The sequence below is a fragment of the Phyllobates terribilis genome, unplaced genomic scaffold (assembly GCF_046119375.1).
Source record: "Phyllobates terribilis strain yellow unplaced genomic scaffold, ASM4611937v1 Scaffold_13__5_contigs__length_258822181, whole genome shotgun sequence".
In the NCBI taxonomy this organism is placed as follows: Eukaryota; Metazoa; Chordata; class Amphibia; order Anura; family Dendrobatidae; genus Phyllobates; species Phyllobates terribilis.
The window spans coordinates 162,349,556-162,374,910 of NW_027362773.1; the positions used below are offsets into that span (position 1 = coordinate 162,349,556).

The following is a 25,355-nucleotide window of genomic DNA, read 5'->3' on the forward strand; positions in this document are numbered from 1 at the left end:
TGCCACACCGGTCAGCTTTACTCGCCAAGTCTTCTCATACCTGCCGGCGTTCGGGCTGATGACAGGTCTCCATCTTAAGCTCCAGTTCGAAGTTTAAAACACGAGACGACAGATTTAGTTTCTCAGGTAAAAATGCGTTTTATTAATATTTACAGCATTTACAGAAAACAGTGGGGAAAAAAGTCTGAAGGCGTTAAAATCCGGGTCGCCCATCCAGACTAATGTACACGTATTTACAGCTGATGCAGGAGACAAGAACAGAAAGTGAACACTTTATATAAATACCTCCCCGTGGGAACCGCGCTGCCGCCGACCAGACACCTTCACACAGAAAGCAGCGGGATCACGGGGCGACTGCTGAGCAGCGTTTCATCTGGAGCAGCGCTCCTCCGACGCTGCTCCTGACTGCAGGAGACGTGGCTGCGGTAACCTCAGTGATTCGTGTGCACCGCCATGATTATCCCTCCGCAGGAGTCCGATCTTTGCTCTGCACGTACAGATCGAGCGCGATATACAGCCTGCGCTGCTCTAACAGTTGGAGAACTATAGATCCCAGAATGTCCTGACTGCCATAAGGCATGCTGGGATTTGTAGTTTTGCAAGTTCTAGAGCCATAGGATGGAAAGTTTAGAAAAGAAGATGCTCCTGCAGGTCTCCACAGGGTACAGAGATCGGAAGGAATGGAGGAATGTACATCACCGCGGGAAAGAGGAAAAAGAACAAAAACACAAAGAGACAGGTCCTGGCCTCGGACAAAAGTTAAAAGGCAGCCGAGCTGGTGAAAGTCACAACAGACGCATGATCCGAGGAGATGACCGACATTCCTAGAAGGAAAGTACAGCGCCGTGAAGGGAAACGTGGATATCATTCTACGGTGTCCCACGCTGGGGTCAGGTTGTCGTGCTGGGAGCCATTTTCCTCCTCTTTAATCTCTGTCGCCAATCTTCAGGGAGGACTTCAAAGTTGGCGTTCTTCTCCGCCATGCCACTGAAATGAGACGAACAGTAAATTGCAGCCGGATGTATCAAAGACCGGAGGCTCACTGCCATAGAAATGCATGGGCGGCCCCCCGCAGGGTCTCTGGGGCGGGCAGATGATTGCTCAGGTAGCTGCATTGTGAAAGGCGTCACCTGATAACGGCAGTCTGCTGCCGTAACGTTTGGTGCATCGCTTCAAGCGCACCAGAGGCCCCGGCGCCGCGCACCAGAGGCCCGGGCGCCGCGCTCACATACCTGGACAGCTGATGCAGCTTCCACTCATCGATACGTTTCTGGTTCAGGACGCCGCGATCTTCATCGCTGGAGCTGGAGTTCTCTTCCTCGTCCAGCTCCTTCTGAATGTTCTGCCACTTCTGCACCAGTGACGGCATCTTCACCTTACTCTTCTTCACCTGTGGAGAGCGAAAGCTCAGATTCTGCTCAGATCCTCAAGCACAAGCGTTATATGGTTGCTGTCATTTCAACAAACTTGTGTAATATTTCATGAAAATTAGCTTCTTCCTCCACTTATAAGCCACTTCTTTCCCCTCCCACTGACACCTGAACTCATCAGTCACTCTAAAAAACTGCTAAAAATCTGTCTCGGGTCAGATTACAGCTGCCTATTATAGTTAATAGGAAGAGACAGGCCGAGATACAGATCGTGCTGCAGTTTCCAGTATTTGATCTCACTCTTGATCTGGATACACTGCTGTATAACTTCCTCCATGTTGCTGCTTTTAGCTCACTACAGTTGAGGATTCACTGCTACACTGCTCAGTATTGCTGCAGCTTTCTATTGTTTCTCTCACCCCTGTGCTGATCTCACAGCTATACTGCTCAGTACTGCTGTATTAGGTCTGCCAGCTCACCTCATGGTAGGATTCACAGCTACACTTCTTAGTACTTTTGTAGAATTTTATCCATGCTACTGCTTTATGGCAACTGTTTTATTAAACTCCAGAGCTGGGTTCACATCTACACTGCTCAGTATAATGCTCCCCATGGTGCTACATAGAGAGGAGAGCAGGAATCTATCATGTCTGTGAGACATCATAGCAACTAGTCTCCATCCACCAGCTCAGAAACAACTGATCATTACAGCTAGAACCTGCAGGATGCCAGTCACATAATGGCCAGAAATAATGATTATTCCTCATATATACACTCACAAGTTATTCTAAAAAGTCACCTGAAATCTTGGGTACAGTTTAAAGAAAACCCTGTTTATTTGCCCCATTGAGGGAAGAAGATGGCACGTGGATGAAAGGCCACTCAGGACCCCATCTGGGTCCGACAGCCCAATCGTGTCCTCTAGTAACACTACAATTCCCCTGATGACTGGCGACGCTCCCCCTACCCCCCCAGTCTGACTTCTATTTATCAATGAGTGTTACCTTTAGTTTTTTGCTCTTTTTTGGCTTATCTGGGGGCGGGGGTTTGCTTGGGGGGGCTTGGATCTGCGATGCTGGAACCTGCGGCTCTGGAGCTGTAGCCGTGGACATGGACGTATGTGGCAACGCATGCTGGATGGTGGGCACCATATTGGCACTTGGAATAGCATAGTCTATGCTGCTCATCATAACGGGGGACGGGACTTGTAGTGGAAGTCCCATGTAACTGGAGGGGACGCTCATGGCAGCCATAACAGGAGCTGGAATGACAGCATATTGGAAAAAAAAAAAAAGAATTACAATGGAAAAATAGCAAGGTAGTAAAGCGTTGTGGTAATAGAAATCTCCCGACATCCGACCTGCGGAGATGGACTGCTGCGTGTAGAGAATCGGACAACTCCCGATAGTCACAGACTGCTCTCCGAACACTTCGGCCGCAGCTTTCCGCTTGGTGCCTTTCGCAGACTGTTCTGCTTTTACCTAAAATACAGATACAGGCGCTTGAATGGGCGGCTTACCTGCAATACCCCACGTAGCCCATAGACTGTTCAGGTAGGGCCTTTTCTAACTTTAAGTCCCGTTGCCCCTCACCTTAGCTGCCGGGACCTCCGAATTCACACATTTCACCAGCATCGCTTCCGTGCCCGGGACCGGAGGTTCCTCACAGTCTTCTTCTTCCATTTCAACTTCTTGTATCTCGCCATCCTCCATTGGGGGAGTGGGGGGCGGTGAGGAAGGGGGAGGTGGTGGGGGAGGAGGAGGAGGAGGAGGAGGGGGGGGCGAGTCAGGAGGAGGTGGCGGCGGCGGAGGAGCTTCAAGGGGGAGAGGCGGCGGCTGCACAAACTCCCAGTAATGAGAAGCTGGCACACTGGCTGCAACTGGGAAGAGACAGGAACAATTAACAGGTGTCCGGGCAGCCGCCATTCACAGGGACACCACAAGTCCTAATAAGTTACCTGGCATTGACGCTGGCGGCTCCGGAGGAAGAGCGGGGGCACCAGGGACCTTGTCCCTTTCAGCCAGTTTAGCGGCTGCTTCAGACTTATTTTTGGGTGCCGACTCTTCCTCTTCCACATCGGGAAACTCCCACTGCGACTCTCCTGAGATTTCATTAACATAGAAATAACGTCTATGATCCCTGAATCACAAAAACAGAGAAAGATTTTAAGTTTCCGCCTTTTGCACCGTCGAATCCTTCATTAGGTCCCTTCCCCCTGTGGCTGCATCCAGCGGACAGAGGTGGGGAACCCAACATATAGAAAAGGGGGGGGAAAAAAAACTCCATCCTCCCACGAGGACGGCAGGGAAAGGTTAGCAAACTTTGCAATATAAAAAAGGGCAAATCTTAAGTTGATAATCAATTGCAGAGTACAATGGGGAGAGGGGAGATTAGAGGCGAGCAGCGCTCGGGGGAACGTCACGCTCACGTGACCTCCTCTAATAGCGCCGCTCATTCACACAAACTACGTAATTGAGTTTATTTTCTTAGAGCTGAAAGATAAAGAGTAAAAATCTTCAATAAGCAGAGGACACAAAAAAAAAAAAGAAATAAAAAAAAGAAATAAAAAATAAAACAAATGTAAAAAAATAATTTGTCTGACCTGCGTGACGAGAGACAGAATCCTGATCTTCGCGGACACTTGGCATCATGAAGCTTGTGGAAACTTCACCGATGTTACGCAGACAAACAAAGGCTTCCAAAATCCTGTAAGGGTCACAGAGCGGTCGCATGCGCGTCCCCCCAATCGCCCTCCCACAGCCGTGCACTCAGCACCCTCTGTCCGATCGGGGAACCTCCTTATTACATGAACACTATGCATACACCGCTACCACATAAGTTTCTCCGATCTGCGGCCCGAGCGCTCAGTTTGCCCCAGCAACTACATTTCCGCCGCGTTCAGTCTCCAGACAGGATGAGGTCACGAGGTCAGGTGGTGATGTCACAAAGTCATGTTTGAGATGTGAAAGGTGAAAATTGGGGAAGATTCGTACCTGTCCCAGTGGCAGGACCAGCCTTTAGGAGTGGCGTTAATTTCATACAGTTTTATTTGTTCTGATGCGTCTTGAAGTTTGCGTTTCAAGTAGCTTCCGCTGAGGGCGCCCTCCCGCCAGTCTGAGATTCGGGTCTGAAAAAAAAACCCAAAACGAACAATGTCAGAAGACCGGGCGGGCGATGGTGAAGAGGGGGCTGCAAAAAAAAAATCCTGCAACCACCACTCACCTCAGTCTGAAAGAGCAGGACGTGGAAATTGGACACGTTCTGCCTGTTGATGCCCAAAAATTCCAACTTGCTGATCAGGTTGTTGGCGAGTTCTCCAATCTGGAACTGAAGAAAAGGAGGAAAATATAAAAAAGGAGGAGGAAAATATAAAAAAGGAGGAGGAAAATATAAAAAAGGAGGAGGAAAATATAAAAAAGGAGGAGGAAAATATAAAAAAGGAGGAGGAAAATATAAAAAAGGAGGAGGAAAATATAAAAAAGGAGGAGGAAAATATAAAAAAGGAGGAGGAAAATATAAAAAAGGAGGAGGAAAATATAAAAAAGGAGGAGGAAAATATAAAAGAGGAGGAAGAAAATATAAAAGAGGAGGAAGAAAATATAAAAAGGAGGAAGAAAATCTAAAAAGGAGGAAGAAAGCTTTGCAGAACAAGGGAGGCACTGCTGCGTTACAGTACATGGATATTGGAGGGAAGACCCTCATTGAGGACCCCTGTAAGAGTGACGAGCAGCAACCAGTACAGTCATGCACTAGACGGAGGGACCCATATGTCACCCTGCGTATCACTTGGAGGCGTCCAGACAGACGCAGCGTCCCAGCTGTGACCTGGCGGCTTCTTTTGTACAACACGCAGCTATTGCTGGGAGAAGACGTCATTTTTTTCACCAGCTTTGTGCCCGGCTTATAGCGCGGACCCTTCCCTCATTTGTACCATATACTCTAATGGAGGGGGGGGGGGGGGGGGGGATGTCCAGATGGGAGAGCTCCATAGAGGAGATTGAATCGATCCATACTGGGCAACAACATGGCGGCTTTCTTCTAAAAAGAGCAACACATCTGCAGCCTGTAGACGGGTAGCGCTGGTTTTCCCAAGAACGCCACCATGTTTTCTAACCCTGGCCAACCCCTATCCACCAGACGACGTTACCTTCAGGTCCTCTTCCTCTTGCTCAGGCTTTGGCGGCGTCTTCGTCTTCACGCTTTCACTCTCGGGCTCCTTCGCAGGGGGAGGACATTCTGCGGCTTCGGCCCCCATTTCTGGGAATATAACAAGCCTACGTTACCCCCAGTGTCCGTACAGATAGAAGTGGATGATCTGGTCACAACCACTCACCCGTCTCAGGAGTGTCTCGCCCGGTTTTGCTGGAGCTGCGGCTGGAGCTGGGGCTAGCCACGGGCACAAACACTTTCCACTTGCTGACGGGAGGTTTGGCCTTTTGGGCTTCGTCGTTCTGACTGAAATCTGAGCGTGGACTGGATCCGGACACGCTGACGTCGCCCTCCTCCAGGGCTCTCAGCTCAGCCTGGCAAGAGAATAAAGTCACCCAGATTAAAGGGACATCATCCAATACAACGGACACCAGCAACAGTCGTCATATAAGTTGTATGCAGCCATGTAGTCCATGATACAGCATGGTGAATCTCTAGTTACTACTGAATCTGCAAAACCAGATACAAATGCTCATTTAAAGGGGCAGAGCGCTTCATGACAATTTCCACAGTCACTCCTCATTATAAGGCTCTTATGTTACCATGTATTAGTATCTGCAGGTCTCGTATCCTGGGCTGCTCCAACATAAGCACAAAGCGCAGGTCTCACATTAACTAAAATCTTTTTATTTATAAGAAAACCTCGGCGGGAGCCATTTATAGCTCATATTTAAGCGCCGTGGGAACAACATTCAGGAGAAGGAATGAATGCCGAACCTTTCTTCTCTCCAGCACCCGCTCCAGCTCCAGCGTGTCCTGCTCCTCTGTCTCTTCTTCGCTCTCTCCAGACTGGACGGTGCTGCAGATGTCATCCCGGGCCTGGTCATCTGCAGCGGGTTCTCCATCAGTACAGACCGTGGCCATGTCCTCCTCGTCCTCAGAAGCTGCCGCCACCAAGTCTTCCTTACAGATGACCTTCTTCCGCCAGCGTTCCTCCTCCTCCTTCACGTCATCTGGCAGAAGTGGTGCCAGGAGCGACGCGGCCACCCCGAGCTTCTCCTCCTCCTTATTGGAAAGGGCCTGAACGGCTTCATTCACTTCCTACAACAGGGACAGGGGGGGTGTAAAAAGACAAAATACAAAAAGAACCCCATTTTCTAAAAGGGGACCCTGGAGACTTCAGGCTGCGAGTCATGGAAGAGGATCTTGGGGTCTTACGGTTAAATCTCTTTCTTGTAGCCTCCATTGGGGGGGATGGTTCATAAGTTCCCCAATAAGTCGCCTAAGAAATGACATTTCCTCCTCGTAAGATGTCCTCGCTCTTATTAGGGGCTGTTCCGTGATAAGCAGGTTGGGTGAAGGTAGGACCCCCACATCCTCAACAGCTGAACATGTGCCAAACCCCTCCAGAAAGATAAATGTGACCATCAGGCGCAGTCCTGACAATCTCAGCAGACGTCTGGCACACGCTCTTAGCTCTACCACTGAGGACGGATCTGGAGCCCCTCACTCACTGACTTCTGCAGCCTGTCTGGGTCCAATCCTAGTCTCCAGCTCTAGGAGCCGATACACAGAGGTAATCCTACCTTCTTAGCCTCTCTCTTCAGAAGCACCGGAGCGCTGCCGACACCGGACACCGCCGGCACCGCTGCAGCCTCGTCCTTAACGGCTGGTAGAGAATCTGCGGTGGCAGCAGCCGATATCGCAGAAGCCTTGATGCTGTAAATCACAATCATCCATTACTACCCAGCAGGAGCCGGCCCGCTCCCCTCGGGACCTCCGCCCCGGCTATAGAAGGAGGAAGATGAGAGATGCCCTTACCTGCTGCCGTGTCCCTGCGCACCCTGCACCTGGGAGGCCAGGCTCGGAGGCAGCTGCCAGGTGACTTCATTGCTCTGCGTGTTCCAGTAGTAGTAACATCCGGTATTTTCATCCCACACTTCCTCCCAATCTCCCATGTCAACTCCAACTGAAAGAGAAGTATGGACGACTCATTAATGCATCGCACTTCGGGGTCTGTGAGGAGCATGCAAGATTTAAGGGGTCTTCCCGTCTCGTACATTTATGGCAAATCCACAGGATATCACTGATGTGTAGTATGTGCAGATAGTACAGTTCCCATTGATGGGATCAGGATGTACTATAAATTAATGTCAAATCCTGTACATATCCCATCAAAAGACAGGAATAGCCCTTTAAGGCTGTGTGCCATCCGACAGCCATCTAATCCTCACTCCTGACCAGGTAGGGCACATATACATCATTCGGGTGCAGGGGTGTTTGGAGTTTATCCACCTTTATGATCTGTGAGCGCTCACTCACCTCCCGCTAGCGAGCACTGCGTGTCGTAATGCCAAATATCCCCGGACGCGCTGGGATCTGAGCCATTGTGAGCAGCCGATGTGGAACCATGGGAATCCTTTGGATCCGGTTTTGGAGGGGTCGGTGGGGGGACGGCAGATGTGGAGACAGAGTTTCCATCAGGAGCAGTAATCGCATCAATTTCCTGAGGAAGAAAACAATCAGTGCCGCGCCAATCGCTTTAATCGCCTGCACCCCGAAGTCATCGCCATAAAATAATTTCATTACAATTTAAGTCTTAATTATTCATTTCCCAAGATCTCTGCTTGCTGTTCATAAACGGAAACATTACATCTGACATTCAGGAGCAGCCGAGAGCCGTCTGACCACTAGGGGGCCCACCAGACCCAACCAATGGGGGGGGGCAGACCCAACCGCTGGGAGGGGGGGGGGCGGCAGACCCAACCACTGGGGGGCGGGCGGCAGACCCAACCACTGGGGGGCGGGCGGCAGACCCAACCACTGGGGGGCGGGCGGCAGACCCAACCACTGGGGGGCGGGCGGCAGACCCAACCACTGGGGGGCGGGCGGCAGACCCAACCACTGGGGGGCGGGCGGCAGACCCAACCACTGGGGGGCGGGCGGCAGACCCAACCACTGGGGGGCGGGCGGCAGACCCAACCACTGGGGGGCGGGCGGCAGACCCAACCACTGGGGGGCGGGCGGCAGACCCAACCACTGGGGGGCGGGCGGCAGACCCAACCACTGGGGGCCCGCAGACCCAGTAACAGTTTTGCTGATTTGAAGGGAGAGAATAGCGCTGCATGCAGAGATACTAATTCCCTCCTCTGCAAAATCTCCCAACGGATGCTCTGAACAGAGGAAGACACCGCAGAGTTTTCCACATAGTTACTGTTTGAACCTCAATACTTAGAGTTCCCTGCACTGATGCATTGTAGCAAGTCTGCAGCTGATGTATGTTGCCACAGAGAATTAGATTTGCGGTTTCTGAAAAACTGAACTAAAATGCAGAGTTATAGTCTATACAGAGGAAATGCCATAAATCTGAAGCCAGTCAGGCAACTATGCAATGTGTGAGGGGGTCTACGGGGTCTCATCACACCTATCAGAAGATGTAGAACAGCATGGGGCATGCTGGATTTCAATATGCCATTCTTAGTTGTTGTTCTTCCCCTCTCCCCATTAATAAACTAACGATGCACGGCCATCCCTGCACATGATTAAAGGGGGTAGGGAGGGGCGCGGAAACTTTTAAGGTTTTATCTACTTATGGTCGTTCCTCACCGCCATGAAATTAGCCAAGGTGCTGTCAATATCAGCAGAAGTGTTTCCTTTAGTGCTGGGAACAGATACGGGTTTGTCTGTAGTGTTTCCATCCTCGTCGTCACTGTCGGTGTACGCTCCGAGCAGACACAATCCACCTGTGGAAGGAGACGGTCAGCTTATAGTTCACAGTCACCGTGTGCCGAGAGGGACGAGGTGGGTGAAGCTTCACCCTCAGATCTTACCCGTAGGCTTCACTACTGCGGCCGGCGCTTCGGTCACCATCACTGCGGCAGGAGGAACGAGTCCTTTCTGAGAGTCGACGTCTTCTGTTGGGGAGAGGATACAGGATCATAGACTGGGTGCCCTATGTCCGCCTGACCCCACAAGGACCAACGCAGGGAAACAGCCCAATATGGCCCCTTCATCATCTGATTACAAGCAGTGAGTGAAGGCCAGCAGATCTCTAGACACAACTGGACTGCTGTAATAAGCCATTCCTCCCAGTACCAGCTCACTTACTGCTCAATAAGTTTGCTAATTTGGTTGTCCACTAATATCAGAATAGTGGGTGGTCCGACATATGACACCCCCCGCAATTAGCTGTTTGCAGTCCAGGCGATAACTGGATGTACACAATGTACAGAACCAAAACAGCGCAGCTCCGTACAACATGTAGTGGCCATTTTCGGTACTGCAGCTGAGCTCCTATTGAAGTGAATTTGCTCCGATCTGCAGTACCAAGAACGGACAGTACACAGTGTGTGGAGCTGTACAGTCCTGGCTCTGTGCACATCCAGCTGCACACAGATCAGGGGGGAGTACCAGGTGTTGGACCCCAGTCTGATATTGATGACTGATCCTAAAGGGTGAAATCTGCAGGATGTACTGATTTGCTGCGCACTGCAGGTCAGTTTACATTGCTGATCTTCATTACAATAGGTGGAAGATATTAATCAAAAACTCATTTACAACTCTGCGACCTTCAAAGGGCAATTCCCAAAATTAAAGGTCATCTTCTATTCATAGCGGTCGGACCTCCAGTGATCAATCCTGAAAAAGGAGCCATGAATGAGATTCTGTACAGCCCCATCCTCAGTGTAGCCGGGGGAGGAGGAGAGGGGCACATGCCCGACCAACATCGCCTGGGACTGGAGAAAACAGTGCTCCCTGGCTACGTGCAAAATGGGGCTGCGGAGCTCGTTAAGATTGCCAGGGGATGGAGAGAGAGGACTGCAGGGACCCCCGATGGTCAGTACGTCATCCTTTATCAGACGTGTACACTTCTCCCTCTGATGTTCAGTCATTCTTTGTCTCATCCTGAGCTGGCTCCATTCTCCGGTCACATCTATAGGTAAAGGCACCGGCCGGCGGTGCGACAGGGCATAATTCCCGGTGTGCCCTGTAACTAGAGAGCAGTGACACCCCCGACCGGCGGTGCGACAGCGCATAAGTCCTAGTGTGACCTGTAACTACAGGGCGGTGACAGCCTCGGCCGGTGTGACCCATAACTAGAGCAGTGACCGGCTTGCGGTGTGACCTGTAACTACAGGGCGGTGACCCGCGGTGCGACAGCGCATGAGTCCTAGTGTGACCTGTAACTACAGGGCGGTGACCCGCGGTGGGACAGCGCATGAATCCTAGTGTGACCTGTAACTACAGGGCGGTGACCGCCTCGGCCGGTGTGACCCATAACTACAGAGCAGTGACCGGCTTGCGGTGTGACCTGTAACTACAGGGCGGTGACCCGCGGTGCGACAGCGCATGAGTCCTAGTGTGACCTGTAACTACAGGGCGGTGACCCGCGGTGCGACAGCGCATGAATCCTAGTGTGACCCATAACTACAGAGCAGTGACCGGCTTGCGGTGTGACCTGTAACTACAGGGCGGTGACCCGCGGTGCGACAGCGCATGAATCCTAGTGTGACCTGTAACTACAGGGCGGTGACCCACGGTGGGACAGCGCATGAATCCTAGTGTGACCTGTAACTACAGGGCGGTGACCCGCGGTGCGACAGCGCATGAGTCCTAGTGTGACCTGTAACTACAGGGCGGTGACAGCCTCGGCCGGTGTGACCCATAACTACAGAGCAGTGACCGGCTTGCGGTGTGACCTGTAACTACAGGGCGGTGACCCGCGGTGCGACAGCGCATGAGTCCTAGTGTGACCTGTAACTACAGGGCGGTGACCCGCGGTGGGACAGCGCATTAATCCTAGTGTGACCTGTAACTACAGAGCAGTGACCGGCTTGCGGTGTGATCTGTAACTACAGGGCGGTGACCGCCTCGGCGGCAGAATCGGTGTGACCTGTAAGTACAGGGTGGAGACAGCCACAGCCGGTGGAGTCGGTGTAACCCGTAACTACAGGGAGGTGACAGCCCCGGCCGGTGGAGTCGGTGTAACCCGTAACTACAGGGTGGAGACAGCCTCGGCCGGTGGAGTCGGTGTGACCCGTAACTACAGGGTGGTGACAGCCTCGGCCAGCGGAGTCGGTGTGACCCGTAACTACAGGGTGGTGACAGCCTCGGCCAGCGGAGTCGGTGTGACCCGTAACTACAGGGTGGTGACAGCCTCGGCCGGCGGAGTCGGTGTGACCCGTAACTACAGGGAGGTGACAGCCCCGGCCGGTGGAGTCGGTGTGACCCGTAACTACAGGGTGGTGACAGCCCCGGCCGGTGGAGTCGGTGTAACCCGTAACTACAGGGTGGTGACAGCCCCGGCCGGTGGAGTCGGTGTGACCTGTAACTACAGGGAGGTGACAGCCCCGGCCGGTGGAGTCGGTGTGACCCGTAACTACAGGGAGGTGACAGCCCCGGCCGGTGGAGTCGGTGTGACCCGTAACTACAGGGTGGTGACAGCCCCGGCCGGTGGAGTCGGTGTAACCCGTAACTACAGGGTGGTGACAGCCCCGGCCGGTGGAGTCGGTGTGACCTGTAACTACAGGGCGGTGACAGCCTCGGCCGGTGGAGTCGGTGTGACCCGTAACTACAGGGTGGTGACAGCCTCGGCCGGCGGATGTGACTGGAGACCCCGCTGCTGCGCTCCTGTCGCTCGGGTCACTGGGGGAGTCCGGCGGCTGCGGTGTTGGGGGAGGGCAACGGATCCGCAGGCTCCCGGTGACAATAATGATTGTCGGAGCCAATAATCCGCCGGTGACGGCAGCGCGGAGCCTCCAGGAGACGGTGCAGCTCATTAGTCATCTCGTCTCCGTCCTGTGAAGCAGGCGCCACGTGCTGGGCACCACTGACTAGACCCCGATATCTCGGGCCCACCCGACTGACGAGACCCCGGGAGAGCACTGCGGCCTGTACCGCCCCTCCGCACACAGCAGGCCCGGGCCTCACCGTCTGAGCCGGTCTCGTCCCGCACCGCGGCAGCTCGGGGCCCCGGGGGTGACAGCTGGAGGATGGGTCTCCGGCCTGGGGCCGCCCGCGTCTTCTTCCCCATCAGAGCGCAGACGACTGGCGGGTCTCCGGGCGCAGGAATATGACGTCACGTCCCTCCCTTGACACAAAAGAAAGACGTTCTGGACATCACCACGTGACCAACCAGCGCCCTGACGCAAAGTCACGTGACAGGCTGAGGCCGATCCCACACTGCTAGTGAGGTAGGGACGCGTCTCGGTCCTGCGCAGTCGGAGCTCGGCGGTGATGGGGGGAGGGGGCGGCGATGAGGAGCTGCTGCTCGGGGTGGAGGGGCGGCGCTACACGGGCGGGAGGCTCCACAGATGGAGTTGTAGTATAAGTGCAGTATGGCGGCTGCACAGATGGAGTTGTAGTATAAGTGCAGTATGGCGGCTGCACAGATGGAGTTGTAGTATAAGTGCAGTATGGCGGCTCCACAGATGGAGATGTAGTATAAGTGCAGTATGGCGGCTCCACAGATGGAGATGTAGTATAAGTGCAGTATGGCGGCTGCACAGATGGAGATGTAGTATAAGTGCAGTATGGCGGCTGCACAGATGGAGATGTAGTATAAGTGCAGTATGGCGGCTGCACAGATGGAGATGTAGTATAAGTGCAGTAAGGCGGTTCCACAGATGGAGATGTAGTATAAGTGCAGTATGGCGGCTGCACAGATGGAGATGTAGTATAAGTGCAGTATGGCGGCTGCACAGATGGAGATGTAGTATAAGTGCAGTATGGCGGCTGCACAGATGGAGATGTAGTATAAGTGCAGTAAGGCGGTTCCACAGATGGAGATGTAGTATAAGTGCAGTATGGCGGCTGCACAGATGGAGATGTAGTATAAGTGCAGTATGGCGGCTGCACAGATGGAGATGTAGTATAAGTGCAGTATGGCGGCTGCACAGATGGAGATGTAGTATAAGTGCAGTATGGCGGCTGCACAGATGGAGATGTAGTATAAGTGCAGTATGGCGGCTGCACAGATGGAGATGTAGTATAAGTGCAGTATGGCGGCTGCACAGATGGAGATGTAGTATAAGTGCAGTATGGCGGCTGCACAGATGGAGATGTAGTATAAGTGCAGTATGGCGGCTGCACAGATGGAGATGTAGTATAAGTGCAGTATGGCGGCTCCACAGATGGAGATGTAGTATAAGTGCAGTATGGCAGCTCCACAGATGGAGATGTAGTATAAGTGCAGTATGGCGGCTCCACAGATGGAGATGTAGTATAAGTGCAGTATGGCGGCTCCACAGATGGAGATGTAGTATAAGTGCAGTATGGCGGCTCCACAGATGGAGATGTAGTATAAGTGCAGTATGGCGGCTCAACAGATGGATATGTAGTGTAACTGCAGTATGGCGGCTCCGCGGTCAGCACAGTCCTCGGTGCCGCAGCTGCTCCCCCGGATGTGCCGTCACCGCCCGCAGAGCCTGGTGCTGAGCTCCGCACAGGCGGCCCTGATGTTATAGGCTCCGCAGCCTCACAGGAGCCGCCGTCTATCCGGGGACGGCTCAATGGTCACATCAGTCAGCGGCGGCCCCGGGAGCGTCCTCAGAACCGGGGCAGAAAGGGCTGTTCATAAGTAATGGGCCCAAAGGGGGGGGGGGGATCCGCTCCTCCACCACAATCGTGGAAACGATCGCTGGGTCAGAAAGATGGATAGCAGCGGTCACAACTTAAGTGGGGGGAGGGGCACACGGTACAGACGGTGGGGCGTGACCATGGTACCCTGAACCCTTATGGTCCCTTTACAGAGCTTGTCCAGGACTTTAATCTTTAGGATCGGTCGGGGTCTGGCTCAGGTGTTGGTCAGACCGGCTCAGTCGCTGCGCGGGTCCATCAGCAGCCGAATACTGCACATCCGTCAGTAGAGCCGCGCAGCGACTGAGCCGCTCTGACCAGTGCCTGATAGGCAGAGGTGCCGGACCCCAACCGATCAGACACTGATAACCGATCCGAATGTTACATGCCCGGATAACCCCTTTAAAAATAGAACAAGGGGTGAAAGCTGATGCCCACCACAGCCGCTGCTCCGGCAGATCGCCGGCTCTTACCTTGTGAGCCGAGCTCCAGTGCAGCCGGGACACCCGCACAGACCTAGACACAAGGAGTCCATGAGGACGAGGACCGGCCCCCGCTCCTGTTCACATTGTACAGAGCTTCATATTGCAGTTGTATTCAGGGCGTCTCTAATCACTGACCACCGGCCGCTACAATGAGCCATTACTGACGCTCCGCCGGCGGCTGGATCCACCTTTATAACACGGTTCTGAAAAGTGGGCAGGGCTTAGCAGGAGGGGGCGGAGTCTGCTAGCAGTTTAATGAATTTAATATAACTTACGCCAGAAACTTAATGTAAATGATCCATCACTGAGGAGGCCGTGCAGGGAGCGTCACATCTACAGAGAAATAGGCGACTCCAGATCGTGAGAACATAGAAAATATTCAATTTTATTTTACAAAAATGACTAAATACAGATATAAAGGGAAAACGGAGGCGCACAGAGCGGCGCTAGCTTCTCCGGAGGCCGAGCAGATGCGACGTGGATTCTCCCAGTTTCTGAAAGTAGTAGCCGAGTTTGTCACCGAGTTTCTCCCGAAGCTGCAGAGGAAATGGAGGAAGACATTAATGGCGCACGCATCGTCCGAGTCTGGCCCCACGGCTTTAATCCCTCACAGCTACAGTTTATAACATATTCCCCTTCCATCGCTCAGGCCCCGGGGTTTATACCGCCATATGACCATGGTGTGAAGTGCGGCATGACATCACTATGACATCATCATTGGTCGCCACGGTCAGGGATCCAGGAGAAGCTTTGGCTTCAGGCTGCGCTCGTCCTTAGATGTCAATCATCCCAGTAGCAGCAGGCGGCACACAAGGACTGAGAACGGGGCCTATTGTGGCATCCGGTAAGAATGGCGCGCCGCCCGTTCAGGCGTCAGATGTGAAACCCGGGACAGCAGAATGTGCAGGGACTAATGGGGGACAAGTCCTATAATCGGAGCACGGACCGCGCCCCGAGCAGCACACTGTGTGAATACGGCTCTTACCTCTCTGTTCAGCCGACTGTTGTTGTTCTCTTCCAGCGCTTGGAGGAGGTGATCGATGGAGGAATACGGCAGCCAAACCAACGGAGACAAGGCGGACAGAGGCCACTAGTGAGAAGCATACGAGATGGAAAGGATTAAAAATCGTGGCAGCCTTCCTCCGAAAACAGCGCCACCTTAGTCTACAGGTTGCGTCAGGTATCGCAGCTCAGCTGTTTTCCCAATTCTGCCTCGTGTGGATAATGTATTTGTGGGTTATACGGGATAAAGCAAGAGAGTTTTGTGTTACGATTCACAAATCTGGAGACTCTGAATTCAGTTTGATGCCGACTTCAGACCTCTGACATTCACCCTCCAAGTACAACGCACGAGGTCCTTGCTATCTACGGGTCTCCTGACCTGAATGCCATAGCCTCAAATGTATATACGAGACTATTCAGTTTGGATCCAAATGAATATTGGGGCAGCAAAGTGGCTCAGTGGTTAGCACACGGTGACTCAGTGGTTAGCATGATAGCCTTGTAGCGCTGGGGTCCTGGATTCAAATCCCACCAAGGACAACGCCTGCTAGGGGTTTGTACATTCTCCCTCCGGTTTCCTCCCACACTCCAGACGGAAATATAGATTGTGAGCCCCGATGGGGACAGCGATGACGTCTGCAAAGCCGTGGACTTACTGGTGCTATATAGATGTATCCACACGCACCTCTATTCCAAAATCCCTGTGTCCTTTCCCCAGGATGGCGTCTACGTATTCCAGCACGAGCTCGGCCGCCTCTTCCAGGAGATCGTACTTCAGGTAAAGTCGCAGCAATTCTGCCGCATCCACCTCCTGATGACGAACGAGACGAGAAAGTGGAGAAATCTCCGAATTGCGCAATGGTGTCACTACAAACCGTCACACACCCAGCAAAGTGGAGCTGGTCACTGGGGGCGAGACCACCGTCACCCTGTAGCGGGGCCCACACAACGGATTTAGGGCCGCTGGGTTAAAACAATTCTAGAATGGGGTCAGTACAAACCTTATAACTGATTGTTAACCAGCTGGGCAGAGGGATCCCGTAAGAAAGCAGCTGGTCAATCACGCAGCGATGGTACCGGCGGTTCTGGGAAGGGTATTTCTCTAGATAGGAAATCAGTAACCTCCAGGCTTCATCTGTGGCGCTAGAAGGATGTGAGAAACAGAAGAAGTTCAGTATCCGAGACCTGAACTACATTCCCTTTAAATAGATAAAGGTCTGTTCACATGAGGTGGATATGGTGCTGATTTTCCAGGATCTGCAGGTAATCAGCAAGATTTTTTTAGTAAATTTGTTCTCGCTGCTGAATAAAAAAAAAAAAAAAGAAAGTTGGAGTAAATGTGCAGCGTGACGTTTTAGGCTGCAGTTTTCCCTTTTTGCACAGCAGAGAACAGAAATCCGGGGTTTCTTGCCTCTACGGGTTTTCCCATTTTGGAAAGTTTGCAGCGGATCGGCTCCCTGTGGTCGTCGCCTTCAGTCCATGAACCATTGGGCTTTTATCTGTAAGAAGAAAGTCCCTGAAGTTCTGTTTTCAGGAGTTTCTACCTTCCAGGGATCGTCCCCATTGGCCGACTCTGCTGACGTCCACAATATAATGCACAGATTCTGCGGATTTGCCGCGGACCTCAGTCTCTGCCGCGCAAAGTGTGACGTCTGCAGCCAATATTTCGCAGGACGGGGATGTGAAATCCGGTCAACGCCGTGGACACATCACCTGAGACCGGACCGGACAAGTCCCCAGTAATATTCTGCCAAGACAAATTGCTGAGACTCATTGTCCCTTTTGTGATCACTAGGACGGACCCTTACCTTGATTCTTTGGTGGTCACCATGGACAAGAGCTGGTTTTCTGCCAACCACTGCCAACCTTCCGCCTGCGCAGCCTCTCCGCCGTTCTGTAACTTGATGCATCTGACAGTAATAGTAAGAGAGTCAAATGTCATTAATGCAACGAGTGCCTGACACACTGAAACGCATCAACAACCCTCTGTCTTACTTGTACGTAAGTCCATCAAATACGGGTACGAGGGGGAGATTGTAGGTTTGGCAGAGTGAAATCGCAGTATCGAACAAGCCCGCCTGCACCAGCAGAGACACCATCTCCTCAGCAGACGCGCTGCCTGCAAGCAAGACAAAGCGGAGGACGATTTACTGACATCTGGCACTGGAGCCATTTGTCACTTTAAAGCTGAGCTAAGGATTCACAAAGACACGATCCTTACTGACTGCCGGATCCGGCGTCTCCAGTCCCCAGCAATCAGCTCTAATCTCACCGGGAGACGGCAGCTGCTAGAGGACATGTGACGTGTGATGGACGGACAGGGTCGGCCCCATAGAGTGGAGGCTGCTAGAGGACATGTGACGTGTGATGGACGGACAGGGTCGGCCCCATAGAGCGGAGGCTGCTAGAGGAAATGTGACGGTAATGGACGGACAGGGTCGGCCCCATACAGTGGAGGCTGCTAGAGGACACGTGACGTGTGATGGACGGACAGGGTCGGCCCCATAGAGTGGAGGCTGCTAGAGGACACGTGACGTGTGATGGACGGACAGGGTCGGCCCCATAGAGCGGAGGCTGCTAGAGGACATGTGATGTGTGATGGACGGACAGGGTCGGCCCCATAGAGAAAAGGCTGCTAGAGAACATGTGATGTGTGATGGACGGACAGGGTCGGCCCCATAGAGCGGAGGCTGCTAGAGAACATGTGACGTGTGATGGACGGACAGGGTCGTTCCCATAGAGCGGAGGCTGCTAGAGGAAATGTGACGTGTGATGGACGGACAGGGTCGGCCCCATAGAGCGGAGGCTGCTAGAGGAAATGTGGCGTGTGATGGACGGACAGGGTCGTTCCCATAGAGCGGAGGCTGCTAGAGAACATGTGACGTGTGATGGACGGACAGGGTCGGCCCCATAGAGCGGAGGCTGCTAGAGGAAATGTGACGTGTGATGGACGGACAGGGTCGGCCCCATAGAGCGGAGGCTGCTAGAGGAAATGTGGCGTGTGATGGACGGACAGGGTCGTTCCCATAGAGCGGAGGCTGCTAAAGAACATGTGACGTGTGATGGACGGACAGGGTCATTCCCATAGAGCGGAGGCTGCTAGAGAACATGTGGCGTGTGATGGACGGACAGGGTCATTCCCATAGAGTGGAGGCTGCTAGAGGACATGTGATGTGTGATGGACGGACAGGGTCGGCCCCATAGAGCGGAGGCTGCTAGAGGACATGTGACGTGTGATGGACGGACAGGGGCATTCCCATAGAGCAGAGGCTGCTAGAGGACGTGTGATGGACGGACAGGGTCGGCCCCATAGAGCGGAGGCTGCTAGAGGACATGTGATGTGTGATGGACGGACAGGGTCGGCCCCATAGAGTGGAGGCTGCTAGAGGACATGTGATGGACGGACAGGGGCATTCCCATAGAGCGGAGGCTGCTAGAGGACATGTGACGTGTGATGGACGGACAGGGTCGGCCCCATAGAGCGGAGGCTGCTAGAGGACATGTGACGTGTGATGGACGGACAGGGTCGTTCCCATAGAGTGGAGGCTGCTAGAGGACATGTGACGTGTGATGGACGGACAGGGTCGGCCCCATAGAGCGGAGGCAGCTAGAGGAAATGTGATGTGTGATGGACGGACAGGGTCGGCCCCATAGAGTGGAGGCTGCTAGAGGACATGTGATGTGTGATGGACGGACAGGGTCGGCCCCATAGAGTGGAGGCTGCTAGAGGACATGTGATGTGTGATGGACGGACAGGGTCATTCCCATAGAGTGGAGGCTGCTAGAGGACATGTGATGGACGGACAGGGTCGGCCCCATAGAGCGGAGGCTGCTAGAGGACATGTGACATGTGATGGACGGACAGGGTCATTCCCATAGAGCGGAGGCTGCTAGAGGACATGTGATGGACATACAGGGTCGGCCCCATAGAGCGGAGGCTGCTAGAGGAAATGTGATGGACGGACAGGGTCGGCCCCATAGAGCGGAGGCTGCTAGAGGAAATGTGACGTGTGATGGACGGACAGGGTCGGCCCCATAGAGCGGAGGCAGCTAGAGGACATGTGACGTGTGATGGATGGACAGGGGCATTCCCATAGAGCGGAGGCTGCTAGAGGACATGTGACGTGTGATAGACGGACAGGGTCGGCCTTATAGAGCGGAGGCTGCTAGAGGACATGTGACGTGTGATGGACGGACAGGGTCGGCCCCATAGAGCGGAGGCTGCTAGAGGAAATGTGACGGTAATGGACGGACAGGGTCGGCCCCATAGAGCGGAGGCTGCTAGAGGAAATGTGACGGTAATGGACGGACAGGGTCGGCCCCATACAGTGGAGGCTGCTAGAGGACATGTGACGTGTGATGGACGGACAGGGTCGGCCCCATAGAGTGGAGGCTGCTAGAGAACATGTGACGTGTGATGGACGGACAGGGTCGGCCCCATAGAGCGGAGGCTGCTAGAGAACATGTGACGTGTGATGGACGGACAGGGTCGGCCCCATAGAGCGGAGGCTGCTAGAGGACATGTGACGTGTGATGGACGGACAGGGTCGGCCTTATAGAGCGGAGGCTGCTAGAGGACATGTGACGTGTGATGGACGGACAGGGTCGGCCCCATAGAGCGGAGGCTGCTAGACGACGTGACGTGTGATGGACGGACAGGGTCGGCCCCATAGAGCGGAGGCTGCTAGAGGACACGTGACGTGTGATGGACGGACAGGGTCGGCCCCATAGAGCGGAGGCTGCTAGAGGACATGTGATGTGTGATGGACGGACAGGGTCGGCCCCATAGAGCGGAGGCTGCTAGAGAACATGTGACGTGTGATGGACGGACAGGGTCGGCCCCATAGAGAAAAGGCTGCTAGAGAACATGTGACGTGTGATGGACGGACAGGGTCATTCCCATAGAGCGTAGGCTGCTAGAGAACATGTGACGTGTGATGGACGGACAGGGTCGGCCCCATAGAGCGGAGGCTGCTAGAGAACATGTGACGTGTGATGGACGGACAGGGTCGGCCCCATAGAGCGGAGGCTGCTAGACGACGTGACGTGTGATGGACGGACAGGGTCATTCCCATAGAGCGGAGGCTGCTAGACGACATGTGACGTGTGATGGACGGACAGGGTCTGCCCCATAGAGCGGAGGCTGCTAGAGGACATGTGACGTGTGATGGATGGACAGGGTCGTTCCCATAGAGCGGAGGCTGCTAGAGGACGTGTGATGGACGGACAGGGTCGTTCCCATAGAGCGCAGGCTGCTAGAGGACATGTGACGTGTAATGGACGGACAGGGTCGGCCCCATAGAGCGGAGGCTGCTAGAGGACATGTGACGTGTGATGGACGGACAGGGTCGTTCCCATAGAGCGGAGGCTGCTAGAGGACGTGTGATGGACGGACCCTATAACTGTTGAGGACTGTCGTCTCGGAGCCGATGTTCATCCTCCCGGATCTGCCCTCTTATTCCTGCCCTTCAGTTTCATAAAGGAGCGCTTATGTCTCCGAGTCCTCGGCCTTTTTCTGTACATTATTGTGTCTGATACGTTCCAGCGTCAGTCGGATCCTTACCGGCTACTGCGACTACATTATCATCGTGCCGAGCCAAGGTCAGCCGTGTCCGGGCCAGGACGTATTCCTTCTCCAAATCCCGCAGCTCCAGAATCTCCACCTGACGTCCACCTGGTGAATGCAGGACGGCCATGAGCGACCAGAGAACGACGAACGGAGTACGTGAAGCCTGGAGAACGCACTCACCGGGAACGGACAAGGACTCCCCTTCGTGGTTGCGCTTCGGAGACGCTCCCGGACGCTCATACTGGAAAGAAAAAAGGAAAATGCATCAAGGGATAAATCAAAGGAAAACCTGGCGATTTACTGCAGCGGTGATGCTGGACAGAACCTTGGAGGCGTCTACAGAAAACACTGGTAGATGAAATCCAGGACTTAAGGGGCTTCATGGAATTAAGCCTTTTGTTAATATATTCATTGGTGTCTATAAGTTCCACTACTTGTTACGGCGCCCCCTTGTGTTCTGTTGAATCCCTATCAGAATGTCCACCTTTTTCCAGTGACCCAGTCTGTAGGAATCACTCCTCAGCCCATGTGCAAACTATGACCCAGTTACTGGGCACGCGTGACCACCGGCACTGAGCACACGGCATAGGGAACCACAGGACACCAGAGGGCGCCATTACAAATTTGTAAAAGTTTCTAGACGGAGCAGTTTGTTATTTTGGATCTCGGGGTAAATTTAAGGGGCATCTTATCTGTGACCAATAGGAATACGTCAAGTGTTCAGAGTCACAGAAACATCGTCCGCGGCTGATAACTCATCCACTTACATAGGCATTACAGGAAAGACACTGCACGACCAGCCCGGCCATTTCCACAGCTCTGACCCCTTGTGACCGGCGCGTAGACACAGATTGTTCGTGGCTTGGACGCCAATATCTAAGGGTCGAGGCTACGGATACAGCAGAGCCGCCTGTGCTCGGCCGGTTCTGTAACTCCCAATGAAGGAATTTTGGTGAATGGCGTATTATAGGGCAATGCAATAAATGGCGCTATAATAATAATAAACGGCAGAGACTTCTGCTTCCTGACAGATGTTCCTGTGAACGCCCGAGATGAGACTACACCCGCGGACAGGAATACCCCTGTAAGGAAAGGTTGTTTACCACTGCTCCGGACGCAGGCTGCACAATCCAGGCGTATTCAGAGCGAATAAGCTGCAGACAGTTCAGACACGCCAGGTACGCATTAACCTGCTTCTGAAGACCCGGAAGGGTCCGGACTTCTCTGCCGAGACGCATCCCGTACTCGAACATCACGGTGCCGGCTGAGGAAGGAGACGACATTCACCGGAGAAGGAAACCATCACAAAAGGAGGAACGGAGATCACTGGAGAGGACAATCCCAAATACAATCCACCCTCCCCCGACAGCAAAGTGGAGTCAATCATTAGTAGAGGCTCAGAGGGGGCTCATGCTGTCAGCTTAGCACACCGATTGTCTGCAGCGGTTTCAACATGATGTCAGCGCAGCAGACAACACACCGGGGAGCAGCAGTGAAGATACAATACTGGACCCGGGGAGGGCGAGTAAAGCAGAGGGGCTTCACGATTGGACGGTTCTAGCAGGGCTGTGGAGTCGGTGATCATACACGGATGAGTGTAAATGTGTAAAATTTACTGTCGCACAGACTCATCTCCGCTAAAAGTCCAGACCCTGCGATCAGGAATAGGACAGACATTTATAGGATATTTCATAACTTTCCCAAATTCTTATGAAAAAAAATTCCCCACAAACTGCATTGAACTACTGTACCCAATTTATTATATATTTTAGGAGTTGGAGTCGGTCCATTTTATACCGACTCCACGGCCCTGGGGTTCTAGAATCAGCTGCTCCAGAAAACAATTACTTAAACTATCATAAGAGTAAAAACCTCCCCCGATACCTTTCCGATAGTTGTGCCGATAAATATGGAAAGCGTACAGGAGCTCGTAGTAATTATGGCTCAGCAGATCCACGGCACGAGCCCGAGCTTCAATGATGCTCACAACCTGAGGAAGACGCAGCAGTTATATACCAGCCGGCTCGGTGAGACGAGGAAGGCTTCGGCCGGGGCGACGCTCACCTCGTTTTGTAAATTCACGTAAGGGAATTCCACAAGTTCCTGCAGCTGTGAACGTTCACACAGGACGATGACGAGCTGCCGAAGGCAATCCAGCTGCCTGCAAAACGGGGATGAAGAACGAACTGAAAAACCAACCATCCCCCCAATAATCCAGCACAAGTAACTGGGCGCCCACACTGGCTAAGTGAGGGTTAACAAGCAGGGTTCACCTTGATGTTTCTGCCCTATTGCTATTTCCAGTGGCCCCTTTAATCCTTTCCCAACCATTAAGCTACTGCGCTGCAAGCCGGCAGCCCTGCGCCCCCGCGAGCCCCAAACCCTGCGCCCCCGCGAGCCCCAAACCCTGCGCCCCCGCGAGCCCCAAACCCTGCGCCCCCGCGAGCCCCAAACCCTGCGCCCCCCACCTGCTGTGATCGGGGATAAGCGTCAGAGCGTCGTACGCCTGGCTGTTGTGTCTCAAATCCAGGTGATACTTGAAGATACGAGTCCTCAGAGTCGCCTACAAAGGGAAGACCATCTGGTCACTCACCGAAAAAATATCATAGATACATATAGAAAGACAGGAGAGATTGTACGCGGCATTACCTGACTCTTCTGGTCGTCCGCAGTCTCCGAAATGGCCAATGTGGCTAACTGAATCACCAGCTCTGGCAAACCCACACCTTCCAGGAGACGCAGGACCTGGAAATAAAGGCAACAGATTATAACCGGCGGAGCGCACGCCGCCAAGAGGCAGAGCGCACGCCGCCAAGAGGCAGAGCGCACGCCGCCAAGAGGCAGAGCGCACGCCGCCAAGAGGCAGAGCGCACGCCGCCAAGAGGCAGAGCGCACGCCGCCAAGAGGCAGAGCGCACGCCGCCAAGAGGCAGAGCGCACGCCGCCAAGAGGCAGAGCGCACGCCGCCAAGAGGCAGAGCGCCAGGAAGCAGAGCGCCAGGAAGCAGAGCGCCAGGAAGCAGAGCGCCAGGAGGCAGAGCGCCAGGAGGCAGAGCGCCAGGAGGCAGAGCGCCAGGAGGCAGAGCGCCAGGAGGCAGAGCGCCAGGAGGCAGAGCGCCAGGAGGCAGGGCGCCAGGAGGCAGAGCGCCAGGAGGCAGAGCGCACGCCGCCAGGAGGCAGAGCGCACGCCGCCAGGAGGCAGAGCGCACGCCGCCAGGAGGCAGAGCGCACGCCGCCAGGAGGCAGAGCGCACGCCGCCAGGAGGCAGAGCACAGGTCGCCACGCGGCAGATGTCAGGGAGCAGAGAGATAAACTGTGGAGATTAAGGAATCGCTCATCATGTTCCTGTGGTCTCTATAGACACTTGGGCTTTACTTCCGCACTTTACAGAACTGTTCCCGCCCCGGCCTGTACATCCCAGCCGGTCAGTAGGACAAACTATGGTTCCTCACTGCGGCCCCCCAATACACGGATATACAGCAGTAATAGCTGCCGCTGGTCGAATCCTCGGCCCTCGTGGTTAATAATCCTCTCACCCGGTTGTAATACTGAAGACGAGAAGAAGATGGAGGATCCTCTTCATCCACGTGAATCAACTTCTCCAGGAAATCCTCGCGCTCCACCTCGGGCGCCGCTTTACAGAAGCACTCGAGAGCCTGGAGGATCGCAGGGAAGACACAAGTCAGGACAGGAAAACTCTGCAAAAACTGTCCAGGATCTTATCTAAACTGATGAGGAGTTTAAGTGTCATCATTCCAGACTTCCCCGGTCTACAGCACGGCGCCATTATTCTTCAAGCTCGTACCAGACGCAACCAATAAAGCCCCCAGATGATCAAGATGAAGCGCTGCAGCGGCCGCCCGTCCTCACCTTGTGTCCTTCACCGGTGACCAGGTAGCACTGCCCCATCATGAACAGGCAGGAGCCGGCACTGACCTGACACCACGGCTGCAGGAGACGCACGTACTCCTGGGGAAAGAAGGGGAGGGGTGACAAGAGCGCACATGGCGGCATACGAGCCGTAATAACCGCCGGAACCGGCACTCTTGTGCATTACAGGGAGGTTCCCGGTGTCTGCCACCGCGGTACATGGTGCCGTACCTGCAGCTGTGTGTACTGACAGCTCCTCATCAGACACTCGGGGAACAGGAAGCCGGGATTACCGGGCCAGCTAGGGAACGAAAGGGTTAAGGAGCAGAAGATTT

General features: G+C 53.9%; 2 protein-coding genes across 3 annotated transcripts in view; both read right to left on the minus strand.

The window, feature by feature from the left end:
• Window positions 1-113: 113 nt before the first annotated feature.
• FNBP4 (formin binding protein 4) lies at window positions 114-12,646 on the minus strand. The gene is made up of 17 exons (XM_073658979.1): window positions 12,450-12,646; window positions 9,350-9,433; window positions 9,126-9,262; window positions 7,842-8,025; window positions 7,341-7,488; window positions 7,106-7,238; window positions 6,297-6,620; window positions 5,704-5,893; window positions 5,518-5,627; window positions 4,593-4,697; window positions 4,364-4,497; window positions 3,328-3,509; window positions 2,963-3,249; window positions 2,731-2,851; window positions 2,375-2,631; window positions 1,233-1,390; window positions 114-987 (listed from the first exon to the last, which is right to left on the minus strand). The coding sequence occupies exons 1-17, from the start codon at window positions 12,550-12,552 to the stop codon at window positions 891-893; spliced, it is 2,754 nt and encodes a 917-aa protein (XP_073515080.1). The 5' UTR covers window positions 12,553-12,646; the 3' UTR covers window positions 114-890.
• Window positions 12,647-14,946: 2,300 nt separating this feature from the next.
• Window positions 14,947-25,355, minus strand: part of NUP160 (nucleoporin 160) — a 59,402-nt gene continuing 48,993 nt past the window's right edge. Inside the window, exons 21-36 of one of the 2 annotated variants that reach the window (XM_073658988.1) lie at window positions 25,252-25,321; window positions 25,021-25,119; window positions 24,687-24,806; window positions 23,802-23,897; window positions 23,621-23,715; window positions 23,217-23,313; window positions 23,037-23,142; window positions 22,256-22,416; window positions 21,333-21,393; window positions 21,147-21,257; window positions 17,579-17,702; window positions 17,392-17,493; window positions 16,585-16,726; window positions 16,269-16,394; window positions 15,567-15,671; window positions 14,947-15,117 (exon numbers count right to left, since the gene is read on the minus strand). In XM_073658988.1, coding sequence (XP_073515089.1) covers window positions 15,028-15,117; window positions 15,567-15,671; window positions 16,269-16,394; window positions 16,585-16,726; window positions 17,392-17,493; window positions 17,579-17,702; window positions 21,147-21,257; window positions 21,333-21,393; window positions 22,256-22,416; window positions 23,037-23,142; window positions 23,217-23,313; window positions 23,621-23,715; window positions 23,802-23,897; window positions 24,687-24,806; window positions 25,021-25,119; window positions 25,252-25,321 — 1,705 coding nt within the window. In that variant the 3' untranslated portion in view covers window positions 14,947-15,027. Of the gene's footprint in view, window positions 15,118-15,566; window positions 15,672-16,268; window positions 16,395-16,584; window positions 16,727-17,391; window positions 17,494-17,578; window positions 17,703-21,146; window positions 21,394-22,255; window positions 22,417-23,036; window positions 23,143-23,216; window positions 23,314-23,620; window positions 23,716-23,801; window positions 23,898-24,686; window positions 24,807-25,020; window positions 25,120-25,251; window positions 25,322-25,355 lie in introns of both variants that reach the window. The other variant, XM_073658987.1, reaches the window with a different exon arrangement.

Excerpts from the sequence above, each read along its gene's own strand:
- FNBP4 (XM_073658979.1), bottom strand. The coding sequence starts at position 12,552 with ATGGGGAAGAAGACGCGGGCGGCCCCAGGCCGGAGACCCATCCTCCAG. Across the intron at positions 8,026-9,125 it reads CCTTGGCTAATTTCATGGCG|GAAATTGATGCGATTACTGC; the intron begins GTGAGGAACGAC and ends TTTCTTCCTCAG. Across the intron at positions 3,250-3,327 it reads GCCGCCAGCGTCAATGCCAG|TTGCAGCCAGTGTGCCAGCT; the intron begins GTAACTTATTAG and ends GTCTCTTCCCAG.